General features: G+C 38.0%; 2 protein-coding genes across 7 annotated transcripts in view; both read right to left on the bottom strand.

The window, feature by feature from the left end:
* The window catches only part of UBQLN1 (ubiquilin 1), a 43,575-nt gene extending 35,030 nt beyond the window's left edge, over positions 1-8,545 (bottom strand). For both annotated transcript variants that reach the window (XM_004677538.2, XM_004677539.2), the window contains exon 1: positions 8,114-8,545. In XM_004677538.2, coding sequence (XP_004677595.1) covers positions 8,114-8,293 — 180 coding nt within the window. In that variant the 5' untranslated portion in view covers positions 8,294-8,545. The remainder of the gene's footprint in view (positions 1-8,113) is intronic.
* Positions 8,546-22,650: 14,105 nt separating this feature from the next.
* The window catches only part of GKAP1 (G kinase anchoring protein 1), a 58,697-nt gene continuing 54,795 nt past the window's right edge, over positions 22,651-26,552 (bottom strand). For 3 of the 5 annotated variants that reach the window (XM_004677536.2, XM_004677537.2, XM_012721120.1), the window contains 3 exons: positions 25,063-25,133; positions 24,479-24,556; positions 23,176-23,476 (listed from right to left, as the gene is read on the bottom strand). In XM_004677536.2, the coding sequence (XP_004677593.1) occupies positions 23,429-23,476; positions 24,479-24,556; positions 25,063-25,133 (197 nt within the window). In that variant the 3' untranslated portion in view covers positions 23,176-23,428. Of the gene's footprint in view, positions 23,477-24,478; positions 24,557-25,062; positions 25,134-26,552 lie in introns of all 5 variants that reach the window. The other 2 variants (XM_012721122.1, XM_012721121.1) reach the window with 1 other exon arrangement.

Raw genomic sequence — 26,552 nt, 5'->3', positions numbered from 1 at the left:
GTTAATCTAATTTGGGAATGATGAACCACAAGTGGCTATTGAAATGAAATGTGGCTAGTCCAGATGTAAATGTGCTGTAAATGTAAAATACACACTAGATTTTGAAGATTTAACATGTAAAATAGATCAACCTGTTATATCCATTACATCTTGAAATGACAGGACATAATGGGTTAAAATTACTATAGCCAGGGGCCCTCCTTGGTGGCTCAGCGTGTTAAAGCACTGCACTAAGAAACTAAAGCCACTTCCGCAAGAGTTCGGTCCCCCCTGCCCTGGAGGCGACCACATGGTGAGGCAGACCTCTCCTGACCAGCTCGCTGCTCCCCTCAGCAGTGTACTTCGTCCTGTTCTGCTCCCCTCTCTGTCTCTGGTGAATCCTCTCACTCTCCGCATCTCTGGCCTATACCCCAGTTCTGTACGAATAAATAAATAAATCTTTAAAAAAAAAAATTACTATAGCCAAAAGTATGTAGAAGCAACCCAAGTGACCATGGAAAGGAAGAATGTACAAAACAAAATGGGTATAAACAAACAATGGAATATTATTCAGTCTTAAAAAACAAGGCAATCCTGGCCCTCCCTGGTGGCACAACGGGTTAGGACACAGCACTGCAAGCAAGCTGCAGCCACTTCAGTGGGAGTTTGATCCCTGGCCCTGGAGGTGACCCACATGGTGTGGCAGACCTCTCCTGACCCACCCACTGCTCCCCTCAACAGTGGACTTTGTCCATCTGCCTGTTCTGCTCCCAACTCTGTCTCTGGTGAATCTTCTTACTGCCCCTGCACCTCTGGCCTGTACCCCAATTCTGTATGCATAAATTAAAAATATATATTTAAAAAAAACAACTAAAGCAATCCTGACACATGCTACAATACCCACCAACCTGTAAACGAGCTAAGCCAGTCACAAAAGGACAAGCACTTATGGTTCCACTGTTACCATACCCAGAACAGTCAAACTGATAGCAAGCGGAATGGCTGTTGCAGAGTTAGTGGGAGGGGGGAATTGGGAGTTATTGCTTAATGGGTACAAGGTTTCAGTTTTGCAAGATGAAAAAAGTTCTGGAAATGGGTGATAAAATGGTGGCACAGTAATAAGAACGAGTTTAGTACAAGTCTTTTTTTTTTTTCTAAAGATTTATTTTATTTGTACATACAGAACTGGGGTACAGGCCAGAGGCTCAGGGATGGCAAGAGGCTTCCCTAGAGACAGAGTGGGGAACAGAACAGGCAGATGGACGAAGTACACTGCTGAGGGGAGCAGCGGGCGGGTCAGGAGAGGTCTGCCACGCCATCTGGTCACCACCTCCGGGGCAGGCGGGAATCAAACTCATGTGGAAGTGGCTTCAGCTTCTCAGTGCAGTGCTTTAATCCGCTGCACCACCAGGGAGGGCCCCCAGAACTCTCTTTTTAAAGATTTATTTATTTATGCTTATAGAACTGGGGTATACAGGGCAGAGGTGTGGTGGGTGAGAGGATTAACCAAAGACAGAATGGGGAGCAGAACAGGCAGATTTACTGAAATATACTGCTGAGGGGTGCAGCGGGCATGTCAGGAGAGGTCTACCATGCCATGTGGGTCAGCAAACTGGCTGGGAATAGAACTTATGCTGCAGTAGCTTGTGCATTTTAACCCATTGCACCACCAGGGAGAGCCCAAACTCTTTTTTTCAATTATCTTTATTTTTTTACATCATTCTTCATTTGTATATTTTTTTTCATCTCAGTTGTAATCCGAGTAGACTTTCCACCACCAAATCACCCATGTGCCACTGCCATAATCCCATGCATTTTTTCACCCCAGTTTCGATCCTATTTGCCTTTCCACCCCCATAAAATGTCTCTGGTTTACAGTTGTTCACTATTTTTTCATTTTTACCAGTGAATTATACTCTTAAAATGTTGGCTAATTTTATGAGAATTTTACAACAAAATAATTAATTTCATTTGTGACTTGTTCTATTGGGCATCACTTAAATCATGGTACAAATTTCCACTGCAAATGAGTTCTGAGAACTGTGATAAATTCTGATACATTAGGTCCTAATGCCCTAAGGCAGAGGTAAGCAAACCTTATTTTAAGGGTTAAACAGTAAATATTTTCTGTCCTCAGGCCACATGTTCTGAAAACAGTCATAGATGGCACATAATTGAACGGGCAAGGGGGATTTGGCCCACCACAGTTTGCTGACCTCTGCCTTAGGTATCATGGCTCTACCAACTCAGACTGTAAAATTTTTAGGAATATTTGTCAGCCAATTTAACACTGGTAGCTTGAAATATGCTATAATGAGAGTATCTGCACCATGTAAATCAGCAAACACTACATATCAATGCTGTTTTTCCTGAAAAACAGGCTAATCAACATTTACCAGTACAGCACTGACTGTGTGGAAAAAATTAACTTCACTATTAGGCTTTTAAAACTACGTTAGCTGCTTGGTGGCAGGTGAGTGGAACATGTGCACATATGTAAACCCAAAATTAAAATAAAAAGTTAGAAAAATAGTGACTTTACAAGGAAAAAACCTGAAATGTTAAAAAAAATGTTAGAAGTAAAACTAACTTTGAGAATAATGGTTAGTCAATGAAATAATTTTCTGTGTTCTTTGAATCATTTGAACATCCCCTACTTTCAAAGGGTATTCTGAAAGTATTGTTTCAGGCAACAGAATCAAGAGTGAGTAGTCTAGGGCAGTCAAGAGTTGTCCTTCCACTACAAACTAAAGGAAAGCTGTAAAAGAGCAGGACACCAAGATTATGTACATACTGTATTCAGTAAAGACTTAACAATTATAGGCAGTTACCTATAACTATAGCTAGGCTCTTGTAACACAATGGTGAAAAGTTACAGATCCTCTCCAAAAATGTAAGTCATGCATTAATCAAATAATCACATATAAAATTTAAACTGCACACGAGACCCAAAAACAAAGTGCTGTGAAAAAACAGAATCGGGAAATCCCAATCTAATATGGACAATCAGGGATACTTCTCAGAGAATGTCATCTTTGCTCTTAAGATTTCAGGAATGATTGGGTATCAGGGAAAGAATAGGAGGCATTCCAGGTAGCAAGAACAAAGTGTTCAGGAGTTTTGAGGCAGGAGAAGAAAGGTAATAAAAGGTCAAGGAACTTTTTAAAAAGTCAGTATGGCAAGAGTCAGTGACCAAGGAGGAAAGATGGTAGAATGGAGAAGTAGGGAAGAACCATTATCAGAGCCTGATGGCAATGTTACAAAATCTAAGATCAAAAGGAAGGCATTCCTTTTATGCAGTTAGTAGTAACATGATCTCATTAATACTTTTTCAGAGAAGCTCTAGGAATGAATGGAAGAAAATGAGATCAGAATATCCTATCTAATATGTACTAGATGTTACCTTCTAGAAAAGTCAGTTTATTTTTTGAGAATCAACGTGGTAAATATTAAGTATTATGAAAATAAAATTATTATGAAAATAATTTTTATCTCATGTGGTCTACCTCAACTGGGGGAGCCCCAAACTACATTGAGAAGTGCTACTGGAGTAATTAAAAACCAAGTCCTCGGCCCTCCCTGGCGGCACAATGGTTTAAACCACAGCATTGCAAACTAGCCACGGCCGCTTGAATGTGAGTTCAATCCTCAGTGAATGTGAGTTCAATCCTCAGCTTCAGAGGTAATCCACATGGCACAGCAGACCACTCCTGACCTACCTGTTGCTCCCCTTAGCAGTGTATTTCAGTCAATTTGCCTGTTCTGCTCCCCATTCACCCCTGGTGAATCCTATCACTGCCCCTGTACCTCTGGCCTGCACCCCAGTTCTGTATTTATAAATAAATAAAATCTTTAAAAAAAAAAGTCCTCACCATGAGAAAGCACATCATAGCAACTAAGATGATTCTAATCAAACATAGACAATTTTAAGAGATAATGTAAATTACCTAGAATCTTTATGCAGTGCTGGCGGGAATATAAAATGGTGTACAGACACTTTGGAAAACAGTATTATTTCCTCAAAAAGTTAAAGACAGAGCTACCACATGACCCAGTAATTCCACTCATAGGTTAAAACCCAAGAAAAATTAAAATATATCCACACAAAAATTTGTATTCGTATTCAGAAGTATTATCTAGAACGGCCATAAGGTATTAGTAACCCAAAACATACATCAATTGGTAGAGAAATAAAATGTGATATATATATCAACACGATGTAAGTTTATTCAGCAATAAACAGAAGTACTGATAGGTACTACAACATGGATGACCCTTGAAAGCATTAATGCTAAATGAAAGAAGCCAGTCCCAAGCTTTTCAAATCTGGTATGTAAAACAGACTTACAGCACAACTTATATCAATCTAACCACATTTTAAGTGCACATTTTGGCTAGTGGTACCAAAATGGGCAGCACAGTTCTATATCCACACTATCAAGTATAATGCTAAATGATGCTGGTAATAATGACACTCAGGCACTGCCATTTAACTTATCAAAAGTTCAATCTCGTTCAATGCAACTTATGTCTAAGTATGCAGTAATTTCTAAAAGTTTCAAATGATGAAGCTTTTTTCTAAAACTATAATATACATGTATGTTGTTTCAGGTAAATGAATTTCAAAATTTTACACTATGGTCTAGAAGATGATAAAATGCTATAACAGCCTAGTTATTCTAGTTTATATAGAAGCCATACCTACATATATATTATCCTTGCCCTCCATTCATCTGGACTTTATCCTGCTTCGCTGATATTTTGAAATCTTCAAATCTTTCAGTGACAGATAATCGATAATCAATAATCAGTTGAAAACAATGTCATCCATAGGGACTTGGGGACACTACACATTTAACTACCTTTTATCAATTTATATTATGAAACCACTATGGGAGATAAAAAGTGAAGCTTACAGTTTACTCTTTATAAGTAAAAATGTAACCATTACTTGATTATGAGAGTTCCACGAGAAATAAATTTTACTTTAGTTTCAAGAGGTATAAGCTTTACTATCAATTTCAAACAAGTAACATTCTTTACATAACAGTTTTAAGGTATCCTATTTTTGCCTATTGACAGAAACCAAAGAAAACTACCACCTTACAGCTTATTTTATGACTAAGGTCTAATATAATGTTATCTAATCAACTATCACTCATGTAAATATGATTTCAATGTAATACATTAGAATTTGTATTACATAAAGAGTTTTTGAAAGACTTAAAAATTGTAGAAAATGGGATTTGCCAACTGGAAAGTCTAAGCCTTTAGTATTACTCGTAAGTATCTTATTTACCTTCTTCACCTCCAAGATTAGGTAAAAATTTTAAAGCCAAATTATTTCCCAATGTTTTACTGAACAGTTTTTGTGGAATCTTAATTATCATAAGTATATTTAACAATAAATTTTAATCTGTAACAAAGTTGAAAGCTATCATAATGACATCTTTTATTGTGCTTGAAGTAAGATTTTATATATCATCTGAAAACTGCTTCACTTTTTCTTGCATTTTCTTACATGTACCTCTTTTAAGAGAGCCCATAGATAGTCCAACTTGTCTTCAGGTTCTTGGGGGCAGTGGTGAGCTTCAAAATTTTAAAGACCTATTTATTTATGCTTACAGGGTATAGACTAGAGGTGTAGGGAGTGAGAGGATTCACCAAAGACAGAGTGGGGTGCAGAACAGGCAGACTGACTCAAACACACTGCTTGAGGGGAGCAGCAGGCGGGTCAGGAAAGGTCTGTCACAACTTGTAGGTCAGCTCCCTGGCCAGGGACCAAACTTGTGCTGCAGTGGCTTCAGAGAGCTTCATAGTGCTGCACTTTAACCAAGTGAGCTTCAATTTTTAACAAAAAGTATTTATCAAAAGTTCAAGTGTTATCAAAGAAAATTTTTCAGAAGGCATTAATTTTATCTATTAAAATTTTACTGTGGTTATAGAGTACAATATCTTTCATAGAACTTAAAAGTTCTAATTTCACCCTCATCAAAAAATCTTCGGTTATAACATCATAAAATGACCTAAACAAATTTTCCAATTGACTATAATTTTCTTTGGTAAAATGCTGAAAGGATGGTGAAATCATGAACTAGGGAAGCCTAGAAAGAATAAGGGCTTCAAAAGTTATGATGTCTATAAAACTCACCATAATAAGTTGAAAAGGACTGACATTATCAAATGTAAGACAGACTGTGGAGCAACAGGAACTCCCATACACTAACAGTAGGACTATAAAATTATATAAGCACTTACTTTTAAAAACTTGAACATTTATTGCACCACTAAAGCATCCTTAAGATATAACAACTTTTTAAACACATACCTTCTTATAAAACTTAACGCACAGGTACCCTATGGACACAGTCATTAGGTTGTAAGTATTTAACATGAAAGTTAAAAACTCAGTTCCAACAAAAAGGCTTGTACAAGAATATTCATAGCAACTAACTATAGCCTCCCGTGGCTCTCAAAAAAAAAAAAAAAAAAGGCTAAGTTATAAGTACATAATGGGAAATACCAGCAATAAAAGACCTGATATACCAAAAAATGACTCTCAAGAACATTATGCAAAAAACCCAACCCAAAAGAGTACACACCATCTCCCTTTTGTAAGATCTAGAATAGGCAAAATTAATCCATGGTGAAAAGGATCATGACAGAAATTAACAGGGGAGCAGTGACTGAACTGATTGGAAAAGGGCAAGAGATCTTTCTCCAGTCAATTATAAAGTTCTACCTCTTTATAAGGCTTTGGATTACAAGGTGGAATGGCAATCAGGTGCATTTCAACTGCGTTGTCACTTTTCTGCAGGTTGCTAAAGTGCCAGCTAAGAGGCTGAAAGGAAACATACTGATGTTTGCTACTTTTAGATGCATCCTAAAAAATAAAATGCACTGATAACATAATTAGTTATGTGATAGAACAAAGCAAAATGTTAACTGTAGGTGATGGACAAACAGGTGAGCATTGTACAATTCTTCTATTCTCCTATGTATCAGGAAACATAAAGATGTTGCCGAAATTTTAAGGGAGATTTGAGGCCAAAAACGCATTGACTCCAGAAGTGGTTTCTCTCAGGGAATGCCATCACACTACTGATATACCACCCACCCCCTTTTAAAACTATATAAATCAATAAAATACTCAATCACTGTTCCTGGGGAAACATACAGGTAAAATTTCAGGAACTGTCCTTTCCTCCAAACTCTTCACATTGTTTGAGAACTTCAAAGACCGATGCAGTGATTACGGAAAATATTCTGGAATGTATCCGTTAACAAGCTAAAAAAAAAGACACTGACTTTATCGAGATTCCTAATTAACTGCAAAGTTTGTATTCCTGAACAGATTTTGAGTACTAAATGAACTGGTGATATTCTCCATTAATTTCATCAGCCGCTAACGTCTGAACGTCAAACCAAAACCTACCGGTGATAAACATCTAAGGGATGTCAAATATACTTACAAAAACCCCAACTCATCAATGAATGAAAGTCAGTCCCCTTTCTCGTTAAGCCTACTATTACTACTTGATGTGGCCGAAAGCACATTCTACGTCACAGTTAATTTTTATTTTAAAGAAGACTGAAAGGTGGAAAAGGTATTGGTAGTCAAAACGCTTAACAAAACGCAGACGTGCTCCTCCCCCCAGCATCTACCTTAACCTGTAGGCAGGTAAAACAATGAGTAACCCCCTTTTTTCAATTCACGAAACAAAACCTCAGAGTGAAGAAACCCTCGCCCAGCCCAGGCTCCACCCGTCCAGAGCTAGGCGGTGGGTCCCTCTCCTTTGTGAGAAGCTGGAAGGAGGGGGCTGGGGGCGGGGAGCCGAGGAGAAGGCAGCGGGTTGGGGGACGCGGCCAGAAGAGGAGGCAGGCGCGGAAGCCGGCGGCGTCGGCGCGTCCCACCAACAGGCCGCGCGGCGTGCCACCAACCTCTCTGCGGCGTCCCAAGTAGCAACCCCACGAACTTGATCTAATTAGGGGTGAAACCCGGAGAAGGGCCACGGGGCCCTCCGAGTACGGTCCTCTCCGGGGTCCTTCTCAACTCACCCGGCCGCCGGCGGAGGTCCGGCGGCCACTCCCCCACCCCCACCCCGGCCCGGCCGGTGCCCTAAGCGGCCCTCACCTGCTGGACCGAGCTGTTCTCTGGCACAGCGAACTCCTCCTTCTCTTTCGGGGTCTTCACGGTGACTTTCATGATCTTGGGCTCCGGGGAGGCTGCAGCCGCAGGGGCGCCAGCCCCTTCGGCACCGGTCGCGCTGTCCTGGGAGCTCGGAGGGCCGCCGCTTTCCCCACTCTCGGCCATGGCGGCGGCGGCGGTGACTCAGGCGCGCAGGAGGGAGCAGGCGAGTGAAGGGGAGCCAGCAGACGCCAAGCCCGCCGGCCCGGGCCGCAGAGAAGACAGGGCGCAGAGCCGCCCCGGCGGGCGTGTGGCTACGGGCTCGGTGTGGGCTACGGCGCAGGCCCGAATCGGGCGCTCGGCAGCCGTCGTGGGTTCAGACGCGGCTTGATCTCAGCGACATCCGCCGCGGCCGCCGCTTCCTCCTCTCCGCCCCTCCCCCACACCCCTCTACGGGCGCCGCGCAGGGCATGCCGGGTAGCGCGCTGGTGGCGTAGCCGAGTCATTCCGGCCCGCGCCGCTCGCGCGGCAGCTGCGGTCCTTTCCGCTCCCGTTCCGGGGTGCAACACGTAGGCGCCGTCGGCGTGAAGGACTGAAAGCAAAATGTGGCGGAGTAGGTCTGTTCACTTCTTTTCACCCCCTTCACAAAAAAATCAATCTGTGGGTTCTAGGCGGCCTGGCCCCAGCGCATGGGGATGACGTCACGCGAAGCGAAATTACTAGAAGGGGTTCGACCACTGGGCGCCGCGGCCACCGAAGCGCCTGCGCGCTGCTGGGCCAGGTAGTTTCTCCACCCTGCCCGAGAGGAGCTTACCCAACACGTTCCCCCCGCACCACGGCGATGCCCAGCCCCTGGAAAAGAAGGTGTGGTAATAAGTGACGGCGAAAATGTTTTTATTTTAATAGGCTTCGATTTTGTCCACTTGGAAGATTTGATTTTACGACCCGGTGCGCAGGAATAATCCTCTTGATAAGGAAAGGAAAATGGAGTAGGCGTCTGTAGTCACCCTGCGCAATCTCGCCGAGTCATTGCTCCACGACCAGGGTTCCCGCCCTCGGGTCAGCCAGCTTTGGTCAGGCGATCAGGCCACCTGTGCTGACCGTGGACTCTGGTCTTGCGATGACAGCCACGCGCTAGCACCCCCGAATTCTGTGAACACTATCCTCAAAAATGTTAGGGGCTGATGTGTTCATTTTATGTCTATCACACTAAATTATTGCTCCATTTCAGATTTTAGGTGGGATTAAAGATAGCCCAACAATTATTTAATGTAATATGGGGAAGAAACAGGATGTTAATTATTTTCCCCCAGAATTCTAAATTTGGAATGACGTCATCTTTTGCATTTTAAGATGACTTGCAAGGTATATACACCCAAGACATTAACTTTATTAAATCAGTATTGCGCAAATGTAAATCCTGCCAATTTACTGTGACCCAAATAAGCAATGATATATTACATTATGTATTTCTGTTTTTAAACGCACCAACTCTGGAAGTAAATATCACACAATGAAGACTACCTTTCAGTTGAGCCCATTTGGAATCAGGGTGTAAGATAAATTGTGAAAGTATAGATTTCAATACAAATGTCGTTTGATGTATACTGAATTCCTAGTATAGCATTGTTCAGTAACATGAAATTACACAAGGTTTCTGCTGAATGATACTATGCTGAAAGATGACTGCCTGCTTAGGTCTAGCTGTGAGGTAATCACTAATGCCCAAGGTAGAAAGTTACTTTATTTCAATCATTCATCTCCAACCCTGAACTTACAAAATTGTTATTGTCTGCATTAATTTTTGATATGTTACAATTTATCAGTATAATTTACCCATAAGAATATACAGTCTATTATGACACATTTTAAAAGTAATCCTAACAATTTAAGGAACAAGTGATTAAGGTGGAGTATCTAGATCAGGGATTGGAAACTTTCCCAAAAGACTAAATAAAAACTTTGGGCCATAGAACTTTGTGTATCCAGTACTCAAGTCTAAAACCCTTGTTGTCTGGAGTAACCACAGACCACATACATGAATAAGCATGCCTGTGTTCCAGTAAAACTTTGTGTTTAAACAAATATAATTTGACTGCCACAGAATCTAGAAGTCTGTATGAGGCATTTTCTTCTGGATGATTTTTGTTTATTAAATAATTAATCTGGAGAAAAAATTAAAAGAACATATTCTTCAAACATGGAGAATACTGTAGTGAGAATACATAGACAACTAAGAGTCAAATTTCTGCTCTCAATCAAAAATAGATTAATTGGATAGGGTTTAGGGACAGATAAGTAGTGTCATCAATATTTCATAACCAACTCTCCAGAAAATGAGCTCTGGTTTACAATATTTTGCCAGTGTCCTTGAAGTACATACTTGCAAAATGGTCACTGACAAGTTGCCAATCTAAGGTCGAAAGGTTCACCAAATTTCTAAAATTTTGCCACCTAGTTCCATAAGCCAATATATGGGTCATTTTATAGGTCCAAACACTCAAAATATAAGTTTATTATGATTACCCCTGGTTGATGGTTGAGTATCACTGCCATACAGAGATGAAATCATCTCTACCACCTACATTTGTCCTCTTATTTTCCCTCTTAAAATACAGAGTGGCTATGTTATCAGGTATAAAAGGATCATGTTTCACTACAAAGTCTATTTCTGAGTTAATTACAATATTCTTGACAAACTTCACTGTGTATTGTCCCCAATATTAGTAAGAATTACCAAGATTCCATTATAAACTTGGATTTATCCTGTTATTACATTTCACCTACTCATCTCTGATAAGGAGTCTGGAATTTAGTCATTTCTTATGAAAATGCCTAAGACTATTCTCTTTTGACCTCTCTCATAAACAGGGTAGTATGATAAATTACCTGAGACACAATCCCTAGGGCAAAGTTAAATATCTTCAGAAGTGGTAAGACTGGTTCTCCTGGAAACATACTGAATACAGGATATTTTTATAATTAGATGCAAGCTTAGGTTTATTTTGTATAAACTCCAAGCCCAATGATTTCTTTTCAAAGATGAATTTATTCAAAACACCTGTATTTGGAATATGTTTCCTGACCTCAGGATGTTATATGAAGAATCTTCTATTACATGTAAAGTAAACAGATGAGTTCTGGGGGTGGAAATTAGAGGTGTTCTCTAAGGCTAGAGAAAAGCAGGTTAAAGTGTGAAAAATATTGTATGAAACAAATCACCTAGAAACTATAGAGGATAGTGATACTTCTGGAATTGAAAAAAAAAATGCTTCGGGATGTTGGGGAAATTATAGCACTTGAGAGGGCAACCTGTTGAGACATTTTACATAGGAAGCTGAAAGCTATCTTTATTTAAAAAAAAAAAAGGTGTATTCTTTCATTTTATCCAAATAATTCTTAAAACCTGAGTTTCCAAATGAGTTGAAAGATGAACAAAGACCACCTCCACTATGGCTTATCTGAGTTGTTTTGTAATCTATTAAGAATTGTGAAAAATTCATGTCCTCTCTGGTGGTGCAGCTAGTTAAAATGCACTATGAAGCTATCTGCAGCCACCACAGCATGAGTTCAATCCCCAGCCAGGGTAGTGACCCACTGTAGCTCAGGAGACCTCTCCTGACCCATCCACTGCTCCCCCTCAGCAAGGTTATTACAGTAGATCTGCCTGTTCCGCTTCCTACTGTCTCTGGCAAATCTTCTCACCCCTCACACCTCTGGCCTGTACCCCAGTTCTTGTGTGCATAAATAAATACATCTTTTTAAAAAATTGTTAGGAATCTGAGATTTTTTCTGAACTTTCAAGCTAACAGTTGTGAATGCTAGAAGACACAAGCCCTCTTGGTCAGAAACAAAGGACTTTATTATAACAATAGCTGTAGGCAGTTTTTGCACCAGCTGTAGAGCATGTTTTTGTACCAGCCACCCCCAACCCTAACTTCTGCAGAATGATGTAAACAGGGCTAGGTGACCTGTGTATTCAATAGGTTTACATTATGAAAGGAACCCTGAGTGTGGGGAATAGAGATCTTTTAAATGGGCAGTATGCCTGAAGCCCTTTGCTCTGGAGAGAAAGGTTATATCTTCAAGGACTACTCACTATACAAATATTCTTGAAAAAACAGTCAAGAACAATGCAGTGTACTAATTTCCTAACAGTGCTGTAATAAATAACCACAATTTTAACATATACTTATTATCTTAGAATCCTGGAAGTCAGAATTCAAAAATGAGTATTAAAAGACTTGGTCTGTGGCCCTCCCTGGTGGCACAGCAGGTTAAAGCGCAGCACTGAGAAGCTGAGGCCACTTTAACATGAGTTCGATTCCCGCCTGCCTTGGAGGTGACCACATGGCGTGGCAGACCTCTCCTGGCCCACCCGCTGCTCCCCTCAGCAGTGTACTTAGTAGATCTGCCTGTTCTGCTCCCCATTCTGTCTCTGGTGAAGCCTCTCGCTGCCCCTGAGCCTCTGGCCTGTACCCCAGTTCTGTATGCACAAATAAATAAATTTTAAAAAAAAAAAAAAAAGACTTGGTCTGTTCCTTCTGAAGACTCTTTGGGATAATCTGTTTCTAGCCTTTTCTAGCTTCTAAAAATAGTTGACATTCCTTGGCCTGGGGCCAAATCACTCTGCTTCTGCTTCCATTGTCAATCTGACTCTCCTATCTCCCTCTTGCCTTCAGCAGTACTCTGATAATGTTATGCCCTTCCAGAAAATGCAAACTAATCTAATGGTATCCTTATATCTGCAAAGCCCCTTTTGCATGTATGGTGAATATTCACAGTCTAAGAACTAGGATATGGACAGCTTTGAGAAGCCATTTTTATGCCCATCACACAGTGGCTATATTCATAAAATGTATAGATTCATGACACCCACCCATAAAAAATTGTTTCCCAGTAACATCCACCCCTTATTTATACAATTTCTTGGTTTCAGGTCACTTTGCTATGAATATGCCACTCTATTGTCATTCTGATTAATTTTACCACCAGAGGCAGGGGCCAAATCAATTAAGTGTGTATCACATGTTTAACAAGGCTGCTACCAAGAGGATTCTAATTAGCTGGTTGAGGTCAACCTACACCATTAGTAACCATGTTTCCCAGGAGTCCAACCCCACTGACTGAATCAACGCCATAAACCACTAAGGTCTACATAGGCTGCTTCCTAGGTATTGCTTCTGTATTCACTTTTCCAGTTGGGCCAAGGAATCCAGATACAGCAAGATGTCTTAGCAATGACACAGATTTTGCCATGGCCTGCATGGACAAAATCTAGGGCAATTACAGTAGTCTTAACCCTGAGCAGTGAGTTGAAGTTGTCTTAAATGCCTCCCATGGTCTCTATGATGTTATTTATCTCTTCAGATACAGACAGTAAAATGTAGTCTGCTTCTACTTGAATAGTTCTCATTGTAGGAATGACTGCCTACAGAGTATATACAAAGAAGTCACCACTTTTTATTCTTAGAATTTCCTCCAGATAATCAAGGACAGCCTCATTGTGAGCAGTTTTGCCAGTTTTCTAAAGGCTGTGTGATCTACTAATATTTCCATAAACAGCTGCAGGTCTTTTATGACCACCTTCAAGGTACAAACTACTGTGTTTCTAAGAGGAGGCAAGTTAATATCTGACTTTTACAAAAGAAGTATATACCTGGGGATGCTTGTAGTGCCTTGGGGGAAAATATTTGTAATTACTGGAGCCCCTCAAATGTGATCTAAATCATTTGAGAGGCACTGATTGACAATGACTTCCAGCTTGTTGGTAGGCCATAGGGATCCTAGTTCTGTGTGAATAATTGAGTTTAGTTCTTACTTATGGAGGTACTCCTACAGGCAGTTCTTGAAGACGGTCCTGTTTGTCCATGCCATCAGCTTCTTTTACTGAGACAAATGCCCTTTTGCCGGGAGTCCAAGTCTGGCATGCAGTGGCAGTATTGCATCACACACAGACTACTCTGTGTTCATGAAAATGAGTGTGGACCACATCCAGTTTGATAACAGGGACAGACAGTGATGCTGCAGTCAGGATACCACAAACTTCATAAGCAGCTTGACTGTTAGTCCTATTGGAATGGTCCCTTCTAACGGACATCTGCATGAGGGACCCGAGTGTTGGGCCCACAACTGTCTTTTATTTTTATGACTCAGGTCCACAAAAAGGAATATTTTCAATCTACCAATATGTTGTTTTCAAAGTGCAGACCAAAGAACGAGACTACTGGCAGTAGCCCAAAAGTCAATAAAACTACAAGGATCATCAGTAAGACACTGGTCAGAAGAGAGTGATCCTGCATTCTGCCCACTGAGTATAGTGGCCATGTCCACTTTCAGTTCTACATGTTATAACAGTGAGATTGAACAGCCACAGAAACTGAGAACAATCACTTTCAAGTGTAGCCACATCATCAGTCAATCAGATCCAGGCATTTAGAGTTTTGCTTCAAGAAGGAGAGTGGGAGGGATTGGGGGGAAAGCAGAGAGAGGAGAATGCAAAGGATAAAGTTTCTCCCAAAGAGATAGCTACCACTTTTTCTTTTAAAACCAAGGTTGCCACTGGGGCCAGAGCAGCACCATTTTTTAATATATATACCTTTTCCATTTGACAAGCAGAGTTTACTGAGCCTTACCACGTAGTCACTCTTACAGTCAAAATTATACTAGGAAAAATGGTAGTATTTGGCTAAAAGCCCAAGCCTTCGTCAGGCATGCAATTGCAACAAGAGCTCAGGAGCAAAAGAATAGCTGCTTTTTGTATGGGTGTATGGGGTAGATGGCTACTAAGGCTATTCAGTCCAAAAGTGCATGAGGTATCTCCACATGAAGACTGCTCCCATGTCAGAGGTCCAGTCAACAAAAGCTTCAGTTTTGTAGAAATGTAGCTCAAAATGTGGAACCACAAAGTTACTAGTACTACTCTTTATGCAGTTCTTTTTAATCTGGTACTTATGGGATGAAGAAGCACAAGTATGCCAATTTGTACTGTACATTCAGATATGAGTAACAATACATAGGTTTGGCCTGGCATGTGAGTCCTACCCATGGGTTATGTTACTCTTCTTCCCAGGTAAAGTTCTCTGAACCCTATTAGCTGAATCCAGGTGCCATTCCCCCCATGAGATTGAATGAATGGTGTTTTGAGTACCTGCATTCAGCAGAGCTATACAAGTTTGAGTTCCTCTCCCCCACAAAGTTGCCCAATATACTTCTCAGGTACATAGGCCTTTGTTCCTCCTTGGTGACAGGGGAAACTTGGTCCTTCCCCTGATCATATTTCTCTTAAAGCAACAGAAGATAGAATAGCAACAAAATGAAGGAGCAGGAAGCATGAAAGGAAACATGTGATTATGTGCTAGAAGTCAGGTGCATTGATTTTTTTAAATAGTGCAACAGCTGACATCTTAACCAAGTAAACTTCCAATACCTTCAGTCCACCCAAAGTCCTATATTAGGCGGCAATCATTTGCTCACACTTTGAGCCTTCAGAATTGTCCAACCTTGTTTTCTAGCAATGGCTGGAGTCTGTGCCCTTTGTCAGCTTTCCTTCGAGTCCATATCTATCTGGAGCTTTTACTCCCTCTATCAAAATAACATCTAATCTCAACAAAATGCTAAGAGGAGTTTTCCATGATGGAAGTACTGATTTAAGAAGTTATCTAGATTTCTTGGTGTCTGTATGTAAAGTAGGTGCTCATCAGCATTGTATAAGCAATGGGGGATGAGAATAATAAGAGCCTTAGCCTAAGCACCTCATTGTAGTTTCCAATAGGAATTAGTCTGCCCTAGACTCGCTCCTGACAGCAATTTGGATGTACTATATATATTAAAAAATATCCTTGAGAACTTTACTGTCACCTCTAGGTCTAAGACTAGCACAACAGGCTGGAGGAAGGGGTGAGTTTACCTATTGCCATTCTTAAGCATTATACACTTACCTATTGCCATTCTTAACAAGCATTATACACTTACTCCATCTCCAAAGTCAACCAGCTGAAGTTATAAAAATTTGCCTGATTTCTACCCCCATTGCAGTTGCAAATTTCCCTTCCATGTTCAATGTGGTGTGTGTCTCAGTCACTGCTGTCTAAAAAACTAAGTTACAGTGGGGGTAAAACAGGCTGATTCCCAAACTGACACAGAAGTTCCTTCTCCATCCTCTTCAGAGGACAGTAGGCAACACCCAGGAACCTATTTGAGTAGCTCTCTTTGAATGCTTTTTTGGAATGTCTTTGCATCTATTCCCCAGGACTTAAGCTCCAACCACCTCTTCACTTCATTCTCAGTAACAGACAATAAAATGAAGAACCATTTAATTACCTGATTAATCACAGGAGATCATCAACAGGTTGCCATGGACTTCCTGAAAATCTCATTAACTAGCCTACAGGTTCATTTCCAGAAAATCATGCCTCTCTCAGGCATGCTATCCTTGTCACCAGAAAGATCTGTGATATCATTCTACTTACAATTTAATAAATTAGTCAAGATTGTTGATAGGATACCCAGCCTCTTAGGTCAAAAACACAGGACTTTCTTACAATAATAAGAGTAGGCAGAGTGTAAGCATTGTCATGCTCCATTTCCCCAAGGCATAGTTCCCACAGCAACACAAAGAGGACCAGATATCTTCTGTATACACAGTGGATTGTGTTGCAAGAAAGGAACTCTGAGCTTAGAGAACCCCATTTTTTTTAATTAGGCAATAGGATGACCCAAGGAGGAACACCTCATCCAAGGCTGTTAGTATATCTGCCTTTTCTTCCTTTGAGACATCTCTATCTGCTAAGACCGTTCATTATACACACAACATTGAAAAGATAGTTCTAACAAAAGTTGTCATGCCTTTTCTTAGAAGTTATGGAGAAATGCAACAGACCAATGAAGAGTTCATTCTAACATACTCTCCTAACTATATTTGTTATGAAACTCTTTAAGCCACTATGAAGTTCATGAAAATAAAATTATCCTGTCCTTCCCTCCTTTAAAGTCTGTAAGAGAAGAGATTATAAGACAGGGGTCAAAAAACATTTTTTATAGAAAGCCAAACAGTAAAAATTTTTAACAAATTCTATTGCAACTAATCTGCTATCATGCAGATACAGTTTATGATAAAAGCATGGATATTGACATTTGAATTTCATTATATGTTATAAAATATTCCTCTTGTTTTTTTTTTTAATCTGTCAAAAATGTAAAAACCACTATTAACTCATAGAGTGAAGAAAAACAGGTGTTTGCCAGATTTGGCCCATGCCATTCTAAAGAATAAGATGTTCATAAATTTTCATGAATTCAGTTATACAGAGATGGTAACTTTTTACTTACTGGTAACCACCTGTTCCCCAAGTTGGGGAGAGTATCAGCATGGGGAGAGGGGTTGGCAAACATCTGGAAAGAATGGAGGATGGGCACACAGGAGCTCTTTGGAGCTGTTTTGGAAAGTGACATTATAATTATTGAAAATAAAGTTGTTTGAAAATAAGCTGTTTGAAGAGTCTACTCAACTGAGTTTTTATGTAAAGGACATGGTGTCCTATAGCTTCTTTTAAAACCCTTGCAAGTGAAGTACCTGTCTCTTTCTCTTCCTGAAAGAGTCCAGAAGTCATAAGGTGGTTGTGAGATAAGGGGAGATGTCAGAGGGGCGATGTGGTAGGCATCATCGCACAGAGCTGGGTATCAGTATGAGCAGGGTGAAGAGGGCATTCCCACAGGGCTGCAGCACCAATGGGAAATTGGTTAGAGGCAGAGAAATTGATCAAGTAAATTAAATCAATCCTCAATATTCATTGATTCTATGTTTGTGAATTTATCCATTTTTTTTGGTAATCTCAAAATCAGTATTTATGACATGCAGATCATTTGTAGACATGCACAGAACAGTAACAAAAACTGAGACATTTGATGCACATGCCCTACTAAGATCAAACATAGTCACACTCTGCCTTCTCATTTTAGCTCCCACCCTGTAAATACCATCCTCTTCCCAATCTCATTAGCCATGTTTTTAACACTTTTGTGTTTCCTGTTGGTGATTTCACTATTTAAAATGGCCCCAAACACAGTGCTGAAGTGCTGTCTAGTGTTTCTAAGGAAAGGTTGTGATATGCCTTAGAGAGAAAACACACATGTTAAATAAGCTCCACTGCTCATATTATAGTGCTGTAGCCATGAGTCCAATGGAATCAAATACAGATCTGAAAATAAATTGTTCTTAAAATGAAACACAGAAAATAACAAATGCTGAACATTAAAATGTGATCTGAGGCTCATGGGAATCTGACCTTTTATTTCCCCTAGGAAAATAGTTCATTATTTGCTAGTGTTTGCAGTGACTTTATAGAACATAACTACTGTGAGTAATGAGATTCAACTATAAATATATTCAGAATAGGAGTCAGGTTCCTTACCTTTAGAAAAAGGATTATAAATATGGTAAGAAAAAAAAGGATGAAGTTTATGATACCAAGTTGGAATCAATTGAACTCATGGATTTCAACATGGATATAGTTAGGATTATAGATGGAAGTGTGTGTGTATATTCCATAGCAATTGCACAGTAGTAAGAAGCAAACCTAGTACAGAGACTTTTGTTCCTTTCCTCTCTTATAAAAGGAACCAAGGTTCCCTGGAGAATGCCTGATTCACAGGGTTACAATGAAAAATGTACATTTATTGTGTGTTTCAGAAAGCAAAAAAGGATGATGGAGCTTGTCAAAAAACATAAAAGTCACCTTCAAGAGGGCCCTAATAGTCACCCAGGGACAATCTGAGCAACAAAGTAATGGATTACAACCCAATGAATGATTAGGAAACCATGGGCCTATGTTGGGGGTGGCACATGTTTTGAGTATCTCAGCCTGGGTTTCATGTTAGCCTCTTCTGTAAGGAGACCCAGCTGTTCCTCCCTGCTAATTCAGGCTCCCGCTGTTTTATATTTTAGGGCCTCTAGATCAAGCCAGTAGTAGTCCTTGCGTGGCATCCCCACCCCTGCAGCTCTCCAATTGTGCAGCCCCTTATGCCTTGCAATACTAAGTCTCAAAAGCCCTATTTCTGGTGTGCTCCCAAGTCAATAGCTGTAAGGGGCTCTACCCAGAAACAGCTCTTGAGGGTTCTACTGCCCCATTATCACTTTAAACAAAGTTCACTGAAAGTTTTTCCTACCCCTTTCTGCTGGACCATTGCGTTGCTCCATGTGTGCTGTGGGTAGTCAGTTTTTCCCTTGGGTTTCTTTTTTTTGTTTTTTTGGCTTTGTTTTACTGCAGTTAGGTTGTATCTGGAAGAGGCGAGCCTGGCATCTTCACTTAGCTGCCATCTTGAAACAGACTTTTAAAACAAAAAACATACTTGCAACAATAATTTCATAAAAATACAATAACCAGGCAGAATAATTTTCATTGAGGGATGTACTTCAAAAGTAGGGGGGGAAAAGTACACAGATCCACGAATATAGTAATTTTTATCACATTGCTTTCAGTAACGACAGAGAGCTGAAAATCATTAAGGATAGATTTGCAGAAACAACCTAACTGGACATAAATAGTATATCTCACCAAATGAGTGCAGAACACAGGTTCTTTTTAAATCCACTGTTCACAATTTTAGTGAAATCACATATTGGTACCTAAAGAATCTATTTTAAAGAACTGAAGTCACAAAGCATGTTCATTAATTCCCACATATTATGTGCAGCTTAATGTCAATTGTAGTGCATAGAGTTTTTAAAAAAAAACTACTTTTATATAAGTTGATGTAATCAGCACTCATATATATTGAGATACTGAAGAGAAAATTTCCAAATTCACAATGGGGAGCATACTATATTTCATAAAATTTACAACTCAGTTCACATCTTATTGCATGTATATCAAAAAGTTAATTTTGAATAGGTATTTTTAGAATAATATGATATGGTAAATAGTAAAATTTCTAAGCTTTAAATTTTTAAAATATGAAGACATGGGGAGTGTTAAGCTATAGTTGACTAAAACCTTTTAAGTTTCCCTGCATCCACAGAGTCACTCTGATTCACAATGCTACTACTTTCCCTGATTCAGTTCTATCATAATGAAGTTCTAGATCTAAAAGGAAAATACTTCCATGTCCAAGAGAGTTCCTACAATAATTAACACAAATCAGTAGAACATCAATAAAATGAGTAAGTTAACACAACCTACTCCCAAGACAATATTTATACTTAACATAAATCTTAGTAGTAATGTTTTCCTTTTTTATTTAAAAAAAAAATTGAGCACTTTAGATAACATTTGCAAGGGAAATCTGGAATCCCCCATAGTTACCCATTCCAACAGTTCTATTTTGAAATGATTATTTTCTAATAGCTGTAATCAATATACAAATTTATACTTTATTTTAAAATTTTATTCAATATACTCCATGTTTGCATATAGTCATTTGAATTATCTCTTTTTAAAGTTGCATAACAATTCCCATAGATGTGTTATATTAATTAGTCACTCAAATTGGATATTTGAATCTTGGGGATCCAACATTCAGGTTATGGCATGGTGTCCTGTCCTATTATACTAAACTATTTTAACTGTGTCGATCTTTTAAATTTAATCTTTTTTCAAATTAATTTCTTAGGATAAATTATTCAAAACTGGGAATAGTGGGTATAACATTTTTTCCTGGCTCATAACATAGTTATTTTCCAAAAGGCAGAAACCAAAGTACAGTGTTACTAGTAGTGCATATGGGGATCTACTTCATAACAGCTACCCTAGTAGTGAGTCTCAGCATTTAAATAAGTGACTTTTTTTTAGGATTGATTTATTTTTGTATACAAGAAATGGGGTACAGGCCAAAGGTGTGGGTGGGGGTTGGGGCTGAAAGGATTCACCAGAAACAGAGAGGGGGGAACAGAACAGGCAGACCTACTGAAATACACTGGTGAGGGGGGCAGCTGGCGGGACTGGAGAGGTCTGCTGTGCCATGTGGGTCACCTCCCTGCGCAGGGATCAAACTTGGGCTGCAGTGGCCACTGACAGATTTGTATTGCTGCGCTTTAACACTTTGCTTCACCAGGGAGGGCACTTATTGGTAATTTAGAATGAAACATCATCATACTGCTAATACGTAATAGAAATGGGATTAAAATAGAGCTCTATATCTTATGGCTGTACTAACATACTACTGAATATGTCAAAAATACTTGCTGAACCTAATTAACTGGCTATATTGTCATCATTACTTTGTTTGGAATTTGAGATAATTAATAGAATTTGAAATAATTAAAAGAAATGGCCTAATAAACCCCTTTAAAATAGTAAGATGTATCTTTTTTGTTCTCCAAGAGCAATTTGAATATATCAGTATGATTATCTATTGGAATATTTTACATTTGTTTTCTTCCACTTGATTATGAACATATTTGCTTCTCACTGAGCACACTGCCTAACACATAGCAAACTATCAATAATTTATTGAACATTCAGGAAACTGATGTCTGAGAAATCAATTTACTAGAATGGAAGACATCACCAATAGAACACTGATCATCTTTTCTGTCTTGGTAAAGCTTTTCCTAGCAAATTTGGTATATTGGCCTGAAGTTGATAGATTTAGCCAAAGCAGTAGACATATCAATTAAGGGGAAGAAGTCAAAGGGAAAAACATAACTATGAATAAAGTACTCTAGAGAATACCCAACACACACACAAAAAGAATGAAAAGTAAAGATTTCTTTGTGATTTTAAATCAATAAACACTACTAAAAAATAGCACATTGGTTGAGTGTCTACTATGTGCCAGGTCGGGTACTAGATTCTGTACCAGATGAGTAATGTGTAGGGAGGTAACCAAAAGCATGTAAAATAGTGTGTTTTAATAATTCAATTATAAATGAAACCATTCTATTCAAGTTCTTTCTAGTTCAAAGATAGCATTAAATTTTTTATTTTGTTCATTTATTGAATATTACCATACGTTTTATGAATCAGTTAGGTTTTGATGGTATTATTAAAAGTAAAATACGGTAAAAGCAATCCATAAAATTTTACCCCTTAACAAATAATTCTTTAACATTTACTCTATGTCATACAAAAGACTAACTGAGCACTGAGAATAAAGGGAATGATCAGTCACAATTATGCATATTTCAGGTTAAGTTATTAAAGAAGCCAGATATAAAGTAATGATGACTTTAAGTATTTTTTCTTCAAAGACTGTAATGAAGTAGAATCTGTCATGTAACATAATACTGGCTTTGGTGACCAAGGCCAGAATTTATATGTTTATCCTTTTTATTTGAAAAAAAAAAAAAGCTGTATGTTAGTAAATCACTTACTATACTTAAAAAATGAATACAATAGGCCCTCCCTGGTGGCGCAGCGGGTTAAAGCACAGCACTAAGAAGCTAAAGCCACTTTAACATGAGTTCCATCTCCACCCTGGAGGTGATCCACATGGTGCAGCAGACCTCTCCTGATCCGCCCACTCCTCCCCTCAGCAGTGTACTTCTTCCATCTACCTGTTCTGTTCCCCACTCTGTCTCTGGTGAATCCTCTCACCACCCCTGCACCGCTGGCCTGTACTCCAGTTCTGTATGCACAAATAAATCTTTTTTAAAAAATGAATATAATAAACTACTCATCATTATCTCAGTGAAAATTCTCACTCATTTCTCTCTCTTATCAATACTTTCTATTCCCATTGTGTCATGTTTCTGTCCAGAAGCCAAATTATTTTTAAACAAATATTCCAGTCCAGATTTTGTTCCTTCTGCAGAGCATCTCTCAAAAATTTACAGAAAAGGTGTATATAGCCCCAAAAAACTATCTCATGAAAGTTTTCTCAAATCCCAAACTATGTAATATCACTCTTACATATATGATAATTATTTTTGGTGTTGTCTTTAACTGCCCCCCCCATTGTCCTTGAGCTAATTTTACATTATTAGCCATGTTTCATACACCTTGTATGTGCCATAGGGTTTGGCATACAAAAAGTTCTGATTAAGTACTTATTGAACTGAAATAACCCAACTGATTGTGCAATAAGCAATAAGCATTGTTTCTGAATTTTAAAAAATAAAACATAAATAAAAGAGTAAATTAATTTTATTGACTGATGAAAAACTAAAGTGATAAGTATGGATGGCAAATAATAATCACTGAGTTCTGCTGGAATTCTATTTTTCTTTCACTTCAAGCCAAAAGAACATAAAATTATAGACGGTTAGTGAGCCATATGTTTTCAATTTCTTCAACAAAAACTGCATAGTTTAGCAGTTGCACAGCATTTAATATGTACATTTTTGCAAAACCCTGAAAATCTTAAATTTTCAGGCTAATGTAATCACCTACACTGGTCGGATTCAGAGTTCCTTTTCCCTTTTCTGCCACCCTGCAAAGAAAAACAGGGCAAATTATTTAGGAAATATCATTTTATGGGCATTTTTATCTTAAGAATATATGAGAATAACTGAGATGGAAAAATGCACAAAAATATGTAAAAATAAACTATTTTAAAAAAGAATATATGAGAATAAAGGCATTTTGAGTTATTAGAAGAAAGAAATGTCTTTTTGAGTTTGTTGCAAATTTGAATATGCATGCGTATTACTGAGTAATTTTTACAAATGTTTAAGTTGTAAAACTTTATCCACTACTGACAGGTACAAATGTTATACAGCTTAAAACTGTTAACTTGCTTTCTAACAAAAAAATTAAAACAAAAACACAAGCATCCTTTCCAAAGTCTCTCAGGTAAAAAGTGATTCATCTTGATGACAGGTCAAAGCTGGTGCTACCAACTTTTATCAGGAACTTTCAAACATTTTTGGGTCTGATACCACATTAATGAATATAGTTTTATATCACAACTTAGATACATACACATATGTACATACAAATACATAAGTATATATAAACACATATACATATGTTGAAACAAACTAGTTTTTTTAACTGCTTCACTTGAAAAATTCTGAATACCAGCTTGCAAATGCAGATGAAATAATCTTAAATTATCACTCCACACATCAGTATCTATTAACTAAAAAAGGAAAATGTAGCTTTACAATGAAGACATAAAGGAGACACTGCTATACACAAGAGATCAAAGAAATTATATAATGGGATAAACATAATTATATGGATGTGATTCAGTAGTAGACACACCACATCATCTATGTAGTATCAAGAAATTTTCTAAATTAATTATACAGCAATATCCTTAACATTTTTTAAAAGAATAATCTCAACATTTTCTAAAATGTATGTTAACGAAATGATTAGTGTGCTTGGTAAATTAATTTTGGTCTAAAACAAAGCATTTATTCTCACACGGTATCTAATACAAATGTATTGCTTGTGCTGAAAGACTCTCAAAATTATAAAAGCATACCTGGTATTTGGCTAACTCAGCCTGTAATACTTTCACTTTAGATCTTTCTTGTTCTAATGCAGCATGAAGTGAGGACACCTATAACCAAATATTCAATCAAAAGACTTTCTTGGTCATTGAAGACAAACAGTTTTGATGAACACTTATTCTCAATGATAATTTTTGATAGCTAGATGAAAGTATCATAGGAGAATCCCCCTAGACCTACATACACAAGTTAAATTAGACCTTTTACTCAGTGGTATACTACAGCCAGAACAAGCCTGCTATTCTAAGACAAGACAACAGAATAAAGATAGGAAGGGGAGAAAATCAAGTCCATGAATAAAATAAGTTCTATCTGTCCTTTTTATCTCTGATTTCATAGTCCTCATCAACTAAAATAAAACCTTATCTTCCCTCATTTTTCAGGACATAATTCCTGCCCTTAGCACAGTAAATAGAATCTTCACTCATTAGTTACCTATATTAATAATGAATTTATATCACTTACTTTTAATGTCTTTGGGCTATATTTTTTCATTCAGTCAAGCCTTGTAATTCAGGACTAAAGAATAGCTTAACAAAAGCACAATTATCCTTACCTGTACAGTTAGCTCATTTTTGATACTTTGTGATTCATCAACTTGCAGAAGTATTTCTGCTTTATCTTTCACTGACAAAAAGAGAGAGAGAGAAACAAAAGTATTATCCTTTTTACTCAAATTCTTTAACTATAATGAATTAAGAAAGTGCTGCAGTTAGGCAAAGATTGATCACTCTCCTCACACTTAATTAGTGTATTTGTTGACCACATTTAGTTCTTATTTTTCACTGGTAAGTTTATTATCACCATAGCAGTTTTTATTGGAAATTTTACATTTTACATGACAAAATAGTAATTATATGGATATGATGAAAGATAGTACTTTCCATCTACACTAAAGATGTCACAGACACAAGAAAAAGAATCTCACATAGGGAAGAACCTTCTTTTCACTCATGGTAATGACTAATATACAAAAAACTAATTTTTCAACTTTGAAAACAAGATAGGAGAACTGAAGAGATAAAAATGTAATAAAATCAGTAAAGGAAGAAATGTTCAAATATGTGAGTACTGATACCACCATAGCACTACCAATATAATGCTGTAATTAAAATTTTTTTTAAAGTTTAATAAAATGTGTCATTGAAATGCTTTGTCATGAAACAAATCACACCTGTCTGGAATCAACTTGGGAACATTTACAATCTGTATTTCTTACACCCCCATCCCAAAAATTATCCACACTTGGTGAGAACTAGAAATTTTTAATAATTATGTAATATTTCAATTATAGTCAGTTCTTCTATAATCTTACTGAAAATATGAATTTGTTTCAGTAAGATAGATATACTCTGAACATGCATAAATTTTGGATTTGCTTAAGTAGAATTTCATAAATATAGAAAACGTACTCATACACACACTTCATGTATCTACCATCTACCTCAGTTTATGTGTGTTCAAGAACCACACCAAACCTTTCATCACTTAACACACAAGCTACAACTCTTCTGAGTTGTCCTCAAATTAAAGGGTCATTTTATAGTATTTTATGTTTAACCAATTTTATATGTGTTAAACTATTATTAGTTTTATGAGTTGCCCATCTTTAATGTGCCACTGTGAAGGTTTTGAGTGTTATGTACTTTTCACTCCATTCTCCCCATAGAATTTGTGAATATGGAATTTTGCAGAGATTGGTGACTGTAAGTAATATATAATGCATTATAACAGGACTGATTAAGTCCACTGACAGATATAATATCAGAGTATGTATTTTCTAAAGTATTATGAGCATTTTTCATGTAATGTTTCTATATAAAATTCTCCTAACTGGAATATTGTAGTGAGGTAACTAATATTACTTAATGGTAACCAATTTAAATCAATTTTTCTAATTTTCTATTCCTTAAGAAACATTTTTTCTGACATATTTGAAAATCACTCACCCAATCACCAATGAACCCTTAACTTCTTTAATTAGAAAGAAATCTTACAATTATTTTTATAATTTATTTTATTTTCTAGTAGTAAAGTTGTATAATT

Source organism: Condylura cristata, unplaced genomic scaffold (genome assembly GCF_000260355.1).
Source record: "Condylura cristata isolate star-nosed mole 26May11 unplaced genomic scaffold, ConCri1.0 scaffold00006, whole genome shotgun sequence".
NCBI lineage: Eukaryota > Metazoa > Chordata > Mammalia > Eulipotyphla > Talpidae > Condylura > Condylura cristata.
The sequence above is the reverse complement of the archived record's forward strand: the minus strand, read 5'-3'. Positions and strand labels throughout refer to the sequence as shown.